General features: G+C 34.8%; 1 protein-coding gene across 1 annotated transcript; it reads right to left on the bottom strand.

Annotated features, from left to right (window-relative positions):
- Window positions 1-364: 364 nt before the first annotated feature.
- On the bottom strand, window positions 365-2,020 carry LOC131048364 (protein argonaute 7-like). Its single transcript, XM_059210274.1, has 2 exons — window positions 1,943-2,020; window positions 365-1,735 (listed from the first exon to the last, which is right to left on the bottom strand). The coding sequence occupies exons 1-2, from the start codon at window positions 2,018-2,020 to the stop codon at window positions 365-367; spliced, it is 1,449 nt and encodes a 482-aa protein (XP_059066257.1).
- Window positions 2,021-12,628: the final 10,608 nt, after the last annotated feature.

Below are 12,628 nucleotides of genomic sequence, written 5' to 3'. Positions count from 1 at the left end.
ACTTTTTTATTTGTATGTTAAACAATTCAAAATTGTGTGCTTAGAAGTATTAAAACGAATCATCTGAAAATATTATCAATCATTAATAGTAATCATAATTATATATTGAGATCATACATAATAATAGCTTTTTATCCATCGAGGAATTGAATAAACCCCTATAAATTGCAGAAATGGAGTAGCACACAATAACAAAATGAATATTATAGAATGGAATTCTTTATCCAGTTTCACTTTGAAACTAGTAAGGAAAATCAAACAAACATATCATTAGCTGAAACATTATCTGAAAAGGCAAAACTGGTTATTCCTGCATCTCTTCATCCTGTTGCTGCTCTGCCACTCGATTTTGATGCTCCGCACTCTAACAGTCTTCACGGACGTACAGGGACCTGTCTATGGTCTTCGCAATTTTATCCATTTTATTCGGATCGGGATTCATCTCTCCTTCCAAATACACCTTTGCCAAACGGGCCGCACGATTTGCGTAATATACCGGAAGGGGCTTCGGGTATCTCCTCGAATACGAAAGATTCCTCATTAACGTCTCAAATTTAGAGCAACAAATCGCACTCTCATCTGAGAAAATGCTGTAAAATGCTTTCCCATCACCTGCATTCACAGAGCGAGCGCCAATCTTTCTGTCACGAACAATGAAAGTGATGGGAGAATATATTGTTAAAGGTTTCGGAGAATCGGGTTCTTCCCCGAGAGGATCGACATTTTCTCTGAGAGAATCAAGTTTTTCTCTCAGAGCATCGACTTCTTTTCGCAACATCTCTTCAACTCCGTTTCCAACAAAGCCTTCTCTGAAGAAAATGATCCTATCAGGCAAATCTGTCGGGTTTTCGTCACGGTATTTTTGAAGCAGCTCACCAAAAGGGGCCGGAAGGCTTTGCATATGATCGCCGAGGGCAACTCTGGCCACGTAATCAGAAGTAGAACGATCTGATCTGCTAATATTTGCAACCATAACAGTTAGATGAGCAAAAGAGTAGTTGATCACTTTACATCCCAAATACATTACGACACAATTAGGCTTCTTCAACTTAAATCGCGGGGGAAATGCAGTGTGAGGAAGAAGAGGTTTATCTTTGTATTCCCCTGTTTTTGCAATCATCTCCTGTGCTAAATTCGTCACATACCATGAACCTGCCAATTCAACTAAATCCTCATAATTGTTGTGTTTGTGATACAGATCGTAGTAATGCTCGACATCTTCGAGTTTACACAATTGCGTTAGGATTCCTTTCTCCAATTCGGCCTCTCGCTTCAGAGCCCTTTCAAATGGCTTGTCCTGCTTCTCCATGAGGCACAGGAGAATCTTTGTGCCTTCCATTACAGTGTCTAATTTTTCTTTCAGCTCTTGGGCATTACTAATTTCTATGTCAATTTCATAAATGGGTTCTCCGCATTTAATTTCTATAGACTCCGAGAACTCGACAACAGTTGCCATGAAATCATTTTGACCAAGCAATACGAGTTGCCATTTTATTTTAAGCAGCTCATTATAATTCAGGTCAGGTTGCTCCCGTGGAGTTTCAGAAACAAGATTCGTAATTTCAGGATAATTCAGGTCAGGAGGAGTTTCATGGGAAACAAGACGTCGGAGTCTTTGATTACTTTTGTTATCCTTGCCGTAAATTACACACCATTCGATGGGAAGATAAATGGGCTTACCATCTGCGCTCGTACCCAAGTCCAGATATGGCAGTTTCTCGTATTCTAACTCAAACTGTTCATCTCCATCTTCGACGAACAATAGGAAATCTTAAGTCATATCTGATGTGAGGCCATGAAAAGTGAACTTTTTATCTCTTTTTCCATGCACATTTCTGATTTTTATCGCCTGCAAGGCACTTATAACCCTGTTCCTGGCGCCTTCAGAAAGAGGTCTATCCGGTGAGATAAGTATGGATGAGTGATAGAGGAATTTAATTACAGAAAGGCCTCTTCTGTATTCATTGCGTATTTCCCTTTGCCGCGACGAAGACTGTGCCGTCGTATCGTTGGAGCCCATTGGATGGTAATCTTTATTATTTCTAAAAAGAATTTCAACAGTAAAATCTTATGCGTTGATTTCTAAACTACTGTTGTGCTTAAACGGGGATAACAAAAAAGTATCTTTACCAATCTGTGGATCCGTCACTGTATTATTGTATTATTGTATTATTGTGAGCAAGCTGGATAACCAGAGTTCAATATCTCAGCTGAGATAACCAGAGTTTAATGTCTCAGCTTCTTCAACATCCCCTCACAAACTTATGAGGACGACTGCTTTTATATGTTTTTCCATATTTGACGATTCGTTTCAGGTTCCGATAGGGTTTACCTCTTCAGCCCAAAACAAACAAAATTTCAGTGCCTGCAGGAAGTTAAACAGTCAGGCGGTTCGTCCTTAACGAAAGTTCTACTTGGTATCCAAAGGAGGACAGAGAATGGAAAAATGAGTGATATGATAATTAAAATTCGGCACTTAATATATTTTATTCATTGATGACAACTATATGCATGAAAAATGAAGGTTGGATAGAGTTGTGTTATGTTTCATGATTTCTAGGAAAATAAAAAAGAAAAGCATCTATAAAAGTATTGATGTATGATATTTTGTTGTAACATGCATTGTTTTCATACGTTTAATGGAATCACATGCAATAAGGGTAATTTAAGAATATAAAATATTATAACAAGAGTTGTTTGTACAGTGTTTAGTATGAGGATTTATATTGCTATCATATGTTCGACAACACTTAATACATTTATATAAATTCTTCATAATGTTTTACATTCATTATAACATAAGTTTAAGTAGAAATAATGTATCATGTATGCTAACGAATTACATGATTTAGGAAGTTCTAAAAAGATCATCATAGAAAATGTTTCGATATGTTTTGTAATCTATAATATCTATTGTAGTATTTTTGTGCATCACTTTGTATTATAGCATGTCATGTTTTCAATCACTATCATTAAGAATATAGTGGAGATGAAATGAAGCATGCCTACATTTGTATATAGATATTATAATATAATGAAATTCAATCCAAGTTAAAAAAATATATTAAATAAGACAAATTAGGTGTTACTACAAATTCATAATTATTAGTATAAAATTTGTGACAATAGAAAAAACGTGGATTGAAAAAACATATTTCTAGACTAGTATCTCAAAAGAAAATTTACCTTTCATTAAGAAATAATTGTTACAATAATTAATTATAAAATAAAAATTGTTTAATAGTATTACATGAATAATCCCATGAAAGCATACAAAATCTCATGAATTTTTTATGTAATTGTACAAAATTATATATATAAATAAAAAGGTCATATAAGAATACAAAGATATATTTATAAGTATAATTTGATGATGGTTACAATGCCATATATGAATACAATTGAAAAAACTCATGTAAACTATAGATTAATCATCAAATATTGTACCTCCATTTTCACAAAGTAAAGAACTCATATAATTAATACTCTTCTTGCATCCATCTAATCTCCTAGGTCTAAGATTGGATTCAATCAAGAACACCTATATATAAAATTTATAAAATTACTCGCTCTGTCAATATTTTGTAACATAAAAAACTTCCAAAATATAATAAAATAATAAACACTCTTATGCAAAACTAGCATCAAAGCTAACTATAAAACTCAACCTTGTAAGAGGGTCATCTAGTTGGACTACTTGAACTATTTGTACTTGAGTATTTTTTTCAATTGAGAAAATAAATTCATAAGTGTAAACATGCATTGCATACTCATGTGTTAGATGAATAGTTACATTAAATTTATAACAACATGATGTCCATTATTTTCTTATAGTAGGCGTAATAAATAAAATCATGACTCAAATAAATAATAAAGATATTTTTTGAGAAAATTATGTATGGACAATCCTACAATATGGAACCCGCAAAGATATTTATTAAAAACACATTGTCTAGGTGAAATTATATAGGATTAACAAGTGCATATATTTCAAGATCTTAATGTATCCAACCTATTAATGATAAATAATAACTATTTATTTATATTTGATCTAATTAGAATTTAAAATATAACTATTTGTGTATGAGTATATCAAGGATAACTTTAAGAAACCCCCCTCAGGCAACTATGTAAAATACTGGTGAATCAGACATTATTTTTGGGGGGAAATTTTCATATCGATGGCGATTTTTTTTTTAAATGGGGAAAAAATTCTTTTGTATTGGCGATTTTTTTTCTAGGGTACGAAAATTCCATAAATTTCTAGCGAATAATACCTTGTTCTATGGGGAAAATATTTATTGTGGGAGGCGAATAATTTTTGTTAAAAGGAACAAATATATAATTGTATGAGCGAAAAATTTTACTCTGAAGGAAAAATTATTTAAATGTATTGGTGATTTTTATCCACCACTTGAAAATTATTTAAATGTATTGGCAATTTCTATCCACTGCTTGAAAATTATTTAATTTGTTTTGACGAATATTTTGTTATTTATAGAAAAATATATAATTTATTGGCGATTTCACGAATTCATTGCCATTAATAGACAAGGCACATCACATCACATCAGTATATCACATCACATAATACATTGAGTCTGGACTCTGCATGATGTATCAATAAGTGTGGCCTCTTTGACACGTGAAGGGTGACACATACCTAAAATATATCAATGATTTTAAACCGTTCGATGATCGTAGATCAATGGCTGAAGTTTTATTTCGGCCCAATTTTCTAAAGAGAACATAGCTCACTAGATAGTGCCTGGAATAGAATTGGATTCAATAAACACATATCAAACGTTACGAATCATGATCAATAATTTTGTTTGTTTAATATATATCTATTCACTTACATAAATCTACTATGTCCCCATGACTTCCAATGTGATACTTGCCAATTTGGTACTGGTTCATAGCTATTTCCATTTTCGCACAATAGTGCATTTATGGGAGAGATTTACAGAGATATGAAAGATTCAAAAAAAAATTATAGCAGTTAATATGGTTAAAGAAGTAATTATTACAATCAAGAGCTTCAACAATTTATATACGATCTCTGCTTCTTTCATCTTCAATTAGCCTTTGCCATTTGGTAGATAAATCGTCGGAGCTCATGGTATTTTAGGTTTATAGGCTCAGATTATTTAATTTATTAATCTGCTTTCTCAAGATGGACACTCCCATCCGCTTGAGAAGCATTTCTGCAGAGGACCAATGGTGCAGGAGCACCTAGGCCTCATTTTTTCATCCAGGTTTGATAGCAAATTGGTTTTTATTAGTTTTAAATTGGAAAGTTGTCTAAGATGTTTTTGAAGTTGACCTAGGTTGTTTGGATGAGTTTGGAACTCATTGTGTGGTCATGTTTCCTATTTTCATCTTTTTGCTCAAAGTTGCCAGTTTGGAGTTGCCTGGCAAAATATTGTCAAAAGTGAGTTTTTAGTGTGTTTTTGTTGTGAAAATTTCTTAGACATGTTTGGTGTTTGGTTTTTAGTTGTGAATAATGCTTATAAGATTGATTTACCTACTGGTGTTTCCTTGTCTCCTATCTTTAATGTTGCAGATTTGGTACCTTTCAAGGGGCAGCCTCCAGAAGAGACTCAGAGAGCTTCAGACATTTCGCATTCCCTTCTGATCTATCTCTCCCATCTTCTTCTTCTCCCATTCCTGAACAGGTACTTGATTCCAGAATCATCAAGAAGACTAGAAAGCATGACTACCTTGAACATTTGATCAAGTGGAAAGATCAACCAGCTTCTGAAGCCACTAGATACTTGAAAGTGACTTCAACAAGGCTGGTATTCCTCTCTCTTTTCTACCTAAAGGAGTCACATGACTTCTTTGTCACTGGGGGAGTATGGTGCAAGAGCACCTAGGCCTCATTTTTTCATCCAGGTTTGATAGCAAGTTGGTTTTTATTAGTTTTAAATTGGAAATTTGTCTCAGATGTTTTTGAAGTTGACCTAGGTTGTTTGGATGAGTTTTGAACTCATTATGTGGTCATGTTTCCTGTTTTCATCTTTTTGCTCAAAGTTAACAGTTTGGAGTTGCCTGGAAAAATATTGTCAAAAGTGAGGTTTTAGTTTGTTTTTGTTGTGAAAATTTCTTAGACATGTTTGGTGTTTGGTTTTTAGGTGTGAATATTGTTTTTAGTTGATTTGTAGTTTTTGAGATCAACCTTGCATCATCTAGGCACCAATAGTTGTCATTTTAGACATGAAAGTGTCAACTTTGTGTGCTCTTGGACATGTACCTGTCCATACAAGAGGATAACTGATATGTGGAGGTATTTATTCTCTTGTTTGAACCATTGTAAGGGTTGATCATTTGAAGTTATGAAGCATTTTGCAAACTTGCACTAGTTTTTACCTTGTTTTCCCTATGTTTTGACTCCATTTGACCAACAGTCTGTACACTTGTTGTATGTCGCCGTACTGTTTTTGAATTTTTCATTACTCTCATGTTTCCTGAATATTTTCCCTTTGGTGGCATTTAATTTCATCAAGTTTTGATTTTTGTGCAAAAATATTTGGTTTTGATAGTTTCACTGCCTTGCCTAGGAAATTGGCAAGGATGCTTGACCAACTTGACTTCTTGAGGCCCTAAATGCTCATGGCTTCCCAAGAACCAGTTGGTCAACTTGTAAGATATGTACATACTTGTTTTGATTTCAAAAGTGCAGGTGTAAGGAGTTTTGTGGCCATGAAGCCCTAGGCAAGTGTGCCATTTGGCTAGGATCTTTGAAGAAGTTTGATGCTTTGCTCTTCTATAGCAAATGCATTCATCAGATGGACAAACTTGTCTTGTTGTCCAAGTTTGTAGATGAAAGCTAAGAGACTTTCCAAGCCAAGAGAAGTAAGGTTGCATTTTCAGTTTGTGTAAATTGTAACAAAAATAGTGAGTCATTGTTTTGGAGTTTGTTTCCACTCAATTGCTTGCTCTCCACCATATATTGGTGTGTGTAAAGCCTGGTTTCTTCTCAATTTGTTTGTAAACAAGGACAAGGAGTGGTGTTAGATCCTGCCCATGGTTTTTGTATTTGCCAAGATCAAGCAATGATCTCTTTAGGCAAAGTTGTAACGCCCAGTAGGCTGTCACAGTCATTTATGACTGATTTTAGCATTTTAAATGAAGTTGTTATTGCATTCTTCCTCTTCCAAATAGAAGGTATGAAGGACTACAAACAACCAAGGATAGAGCAGTGATAGAAAGGCACCAATTAGACCTTTGCAAAGGTGTTTTGATAGTGGTAAAGTGCAGGTCAAAGTGTGAAAAAATAGTGAAAGGGCAAAGCGCAGTGATATTTAGATTTGACAGTGAATGAAACAATGTTTGTAAATTGCCTAATGTTTTTGTGCAGGGCTAATGATGGTTCTTTTTTGTCTGTAACGACAGACATGTTTACATGATTGAATGTAATTTGTATTTAAGCAAATATGTGTTTGTAGAAAGCAAGAATGGAAAAGTTGTCAATTGTTGCACTCTCCTTATGTGTATTTTGTGAAATCTTGTTCTTTAGCCTTTGAAGGTGTCAATCTACTTTATTATGGCCTAATTGGTATGTGACATGGTAGGACTAAGGTTTCTTGACTCACCTTTGAAGGTTTCTTGCCTATAGTTGATTTTGCCATTAAAACCCTTGCAAACCCTCCTTTTGCACCCATTTTTGGGACAGTTGCGAAGAAGACCTAAGGGATCCTAAGACTTAGAAAATATTCAAGAACTCCCAAAAGGGTGTCCGAATATAAACTTCTTTTTTTTTGGAAGTCCATCACTGGAGCAGGGTGAGCACAAAACCCCAAAAGGAGGGCTAATTCCTAGTAGCCCGTTGTAGGCCTAAAACTTGGATTTTGTCAAATCGGGTATGACAAAGAAGGTTGTAAAGAAAAAAAACCAACAAATCAAGTTGAAATAAGTGAACCTTGCATGAATCCAACACATTTGGTGAGTTTGACTCCATAAGTCGGTTTTGTAGCATTTGTGAAGGAATACTAAAACAATGGAGTTGAAGCCCTTGAGCAACCAAAAAGTGTTTGACTTAGGGAGGTGGAACAAGGAGAGTTTTTAGGTTGGTTATAAACCTCTTGCACTCTGATTTTGGTGTCTACACCGTGAAACAACAAGAACCTTTCATTTAGTAAACATTCTAGCCACTTGGTAACCACCTTACCCTACCTCCCTATCAACTAGAGGGCCTTTCTAGGCTCCGTTAGAGACCCAACCCTCCAATCAGTCTATAATGAGATTGGGTCGTTCACCAATGAGGTTGTGCAGATGGTGCTAGGTAGAGAGTTTCTGCGAAATGAAAATAGGTACCGTGTTAACACGGACATTACATCCCACTTCTTAGCATCTCTTCTGGACTTGGGAGGAGACAAGGTGGATATGTTGATGTTATTGAGGAAGGTTTTTAAGGAAGACTTCCTTGGAGATGAAATTACTCTTGTTGTCCTTGTAGAAGTAGGGGTGGGTATCCCTTGGGCGAGTGAATTATCCAAGCTTCTCCTCCCTGACCAAATAGTGCTAGTGGCAAGGCAACTGTTTCTCCTAAACCTGAATGTGGAGTAGTTGACGCGTCATAGTAAATGGGTGCGGATTGGTAGGGACTTCCTCTGGAAATGGTTCCTCTTGGATGACTTTGCAAACTACATATGGATTGAAGAATTCTCTCAACTTATGTATTCAAAAGAATTCTACATGGAAGGAGGGCTAGATTCTTAGGGCAAAATTGTAAGCAATTCCACTACCTGCGCCCTTGGCCCGCCCCCCTATAGTTTTTTTTTCCTATGTCCTCAAACCCTAATAGGCTCAGTGCCAGTGGCTCACTCATTTTGCTTTTAAGGTTTTGGGGGAGTCAAGTCTCAAACGAAAAAATTGTAAATTTCAAAAGCATAAATATTAATGATAATTTTTCAAATTCCAGTTTGTTTCAGTTTGCCTCTTATAGTCTTATGGATATAAAAATGCTTTCTATAATTCTATTTCATTTTTATTAATTAATTTATTTCAAATTCTTTTTGTATATGAGCTACGTTATTTCAATTATTTGTTAAACAATGGAAATAAATTTAATACTTTGATCTTTTTTATGTAATGCTATAAAATAAAATTGAATTTGTTCCATTAATTATTGTATATTGATTATGGTTGATTATAATTTTATAAATATATACTATATAGTCATTCAAAATACAAAATTTCAAAAGTTTCAAGATACAAAAGTTTATCGGTAAAGGTTTTTTCATTCTATTAATTCAAAAGTTTCAAGATACAAAATTTGTAGTCATTCATGCATAAACCCAAACAGAGAGAAAACCATACTACCCACAACTTATAACAAGCAGACAAAAAAAATAGTTCATTACCGATCGGCCACTCACTTAGTCACACTATCCCCCTGGGTTGCCTCCTCCCAATCCCTTCCCTCCTTAGAGGTCGATGCTTTGGCTTTCCCTTTTGCTGCTTTAGTTTTCATTTTTGGAATGCAATTTAGGAACCCCAAGTCGAGGTCACCCTCCAAGCTTGCCAGTAGCTGTATGGCCCTTCCTTCTTCAACCCTATCTCTCAATTTCCTACCAACCTCCATCCTTGCCACCACATGCAAAGCCTTCAGGACTTCATCCACCCTGGTTAATTTCACAAAGAGTTTCATCGCTTCCCACCCCACTTGGGCATGTTCACGACGCTGGTATTTGATTTCATCCTCTGGGCCATGAATAAAAGGAAGTAATTCTTCCTAGACATCCCCTTCCTTAATTCGATTGCCAACTCCTAGCACCACCCACTCCAAGATTGAATCCAGGTTAATCAAAAAATCCCCATCAATCAATTTGACCAATGTGAGTTTTACCTTTTCCACCTTTGGTTCGAATTCACAGGCCCACACCAGAATCAGAGAGTAAACCTCCATGTTAATTCGATACAGGTGACTGATATGTGCCACCTCCTCTACAAGCATCAGTCGAGCTACCACCCACAACTTCTCCTCCTTAAACCTAAACAGTCCTTGCATTCATTTATCAGATACTTTGCCCAAAAAGGGCACACACTTCTTGTCTATTCGAAGTGTGAATTTGGCCTCCATGGTCACCTGCAATTTCAAAAGCACTTATTGCAGAAAACGTCTTATAGAAGCTATGATTCTATGAACTACAGATTTGTTCTGCTTCAAAGAAAAAAAAGGTATACAGATCAAAAGGTAATAAATTTTGCCTCTGTCTTATAGGTCAGGTAATGAATGTGCATGATAAGGCATTAATGCCATGAGATCAAGAAAAATATTTCCTGCCATCCTCCCCTTCCTAGTTCCTCCATTCGTGTGACATGCCGCAGACAACTCCTTCTACAACAATTAATCGCCACCTTAGCATTTGTACTTTCCAAATTTGCTTACCTTAACAGGTTGAGGACTGCACATTTTTTTAAATTAATACACTAAATTTATGTTAAACTTTTATATATATTTTTAAACTATTTTTTAAAATTATATATCGTAAACATATTTTCAAAGAATTTTGTTAAACTTTAAATTTATATTTTTATTTATTTGTTTGTTTTATTCTAGAAACTAAGTTTCATGTTTTATACTATTTTTGAATTTCAAATTTTTTACAAATAATATTAACATTATATTTAATAGTTATCTCAAACTATTGCACATCTTTAAAATTTAAATGTCTCTTATTATGGCACCGATGACATCTAACAACACTCAAGTTCTCAATAGGTATCATCGTCCATCAGATGAGAAAAGATCGATGGCTTAGGGTGGATTTCGGCCCAAATGTGGGTAGTGAACACATTTGTGAGAAATTCACCCGGAATTGAGCATTTTAAATTTAATTAAATATAATTAAGTCTATAGTCTATAGACTATAAATCTCTTTTTCAGGCGGAATTTTAAAATGATTAAATAGACTTTAAAAACAGACCCGAAAAAGTGACACAAGTATGGTGACGTGCCAAAAAAAGGTAGAAGTTGTGGGACCCACTTTATCTGAAAACAGGTACCATCGACTGCTGGATGAACAAAGATCAACGAATTAGGGTGGATTTCAGCCTAAATGTGGGAAGTGAACACCTTTTTGAGAACTTCACCCAGAATTGGACATTTTAAATTTAATTAAATATAATTAAGTCTATAAATATTTTTTTTGGGCGGAGGTTTAAAATGTTTAAATATACTCAAAAATCAAACCCAAAAAGTGACACGAGTATGGTGGCATGCCAGAAAAATGGCAAAAGTCGTGGGACCCACTACATCTGAAAATAGGTACCATTGACCGTTGGATGAACAAAAATCAACGGCTAAGCATGGATTTCAGGGTGAATGTGGGAAGTGAACAACTTTCTGAGAACTTTTCTCAGAAAAGTGACATGAGTATGGTGACGTGCCCAAAAACTAGCAGAAGTCATGGGACCCACGACAACTGACAATAGGTACCATCGTCTATTGGATGAGGAAATATCAACGACTTAGGGTGGATTTCGGCCCAAATGTGGGAAGTGAACACATTTGGGAGAACTTCACCCAGAATTGAAACGTTTTAAATTTAATTAAATATAATTAAGTCTATAAAGCACTTTTTTGGGTGGAAGTTTAAAATTATTAAATAGACTTCAAAAATAGACCCATAAAGTCATAATAGGTACCTTGGTCCCTTGTTCGTTGGATGAGAAAAGATCAACAACTTAGGGTGGATTTCAGCCTGAATGTGGGAAGTGAACACATTTGGGAGAACTTCGCCCGGAATTGAACGTATTACATTAATGTCCTCAGAATTTATACTGAAGTAGTGGATGTTTTGTCCTTCAGCATCAAATAGTTATTAATAATAATTAATAAAATTACAACATGATTCTTAATGTCCTCCAAATTTATACTGAAGTAATGAATGTTTTCTCCTTCGACATCGAATAGTTATTAATAATAATTAATAAAATTACAACATGATTCTATTTATTTTGCCCTTTAGGTTTTACTTTTCTACTTTTCAGAGTTTTCAAAATAAGAGACTCGTAAATCATAATTGTCTTTCATTTCATGGACTAAACTATAAATCAAGGGAGATTCAGAAACAAATACTAGATTGAGGAATGCAAGTTGCAACAAAGACTGTCTGTGCCAATCTAGTGAAATAGAAATTCGAATTTCCAGGTAAAATCTAGAACACCTACATCCCATCCTTTTTTCTATTGGTAATCTCGTGGTCCAATTTGAGGGTTAGTGTTTTTTAGGGTTTTATCTAGCATTATTTTGAATTATTAACAATAATAGTGATGGGGAAAATGGGAAGCAGTTGTTCAACAAGAAACCAAGTGAAAAATAAAATGTACCTAACCGAATTGGTTAAAACACTAGGTTTCACTAATGAATACCATGATATTTATGACCCTGTTATCCATGGTGAAAAGCGTATCATAGATATTAGATATACATTATCTAGTAAGGTGGTAGATGCATCCAAGGAAAAATTTATTGTTTTTAACCCAATGTTAAAACAAAAAACAAATAAAATCGCATCATGGGATGTTGGATTGGGAAGCATGGTGTTACCTAAAGTATTCCCTTGCCTTGATTTTGTCATGGTCTGCACCAAAAATTATGATGAAGATAAAAAATTAA

The sequence above is a fragment of the Cryptomeria japonica genome, chromosome 8, assembly GCF_030272615.1.
Source record: "Cryptomeria japonica chromosome 8, Sugi_1.0, whole genome shotgun sequence".
NCBI lineage: Eukaryota > Viridiplantae > Streptophyta > Pinopsida > Cupressales > Cupressaceae > Cryptomeria > Cryptomeria japonica.
The sequence above is the reverse complement of the archived record's forward strand: the minus strand, read 5'-3'. Positions and strand labels throughout refer to the sequence as shown.

What these genes read in the sequence shown, in the direction of transcription:
- LOC131048364 (XM_059210274.1), bottom strand. Translation starts at nt 2,020, where the DNA reads ATGGGCTCCAACGATACGACGGCACAGTCTTCGTCGCGGCAAAGGGAA. An exon ending in AATACAGAAGAGGCCTTTCT is followed by an intron (nt 1,736 to 1,942) that starts GTAATTAAATTC and finishes GGAGATGAACAG; the next exon opens with TTTGAGTTAGAATACGAGAA.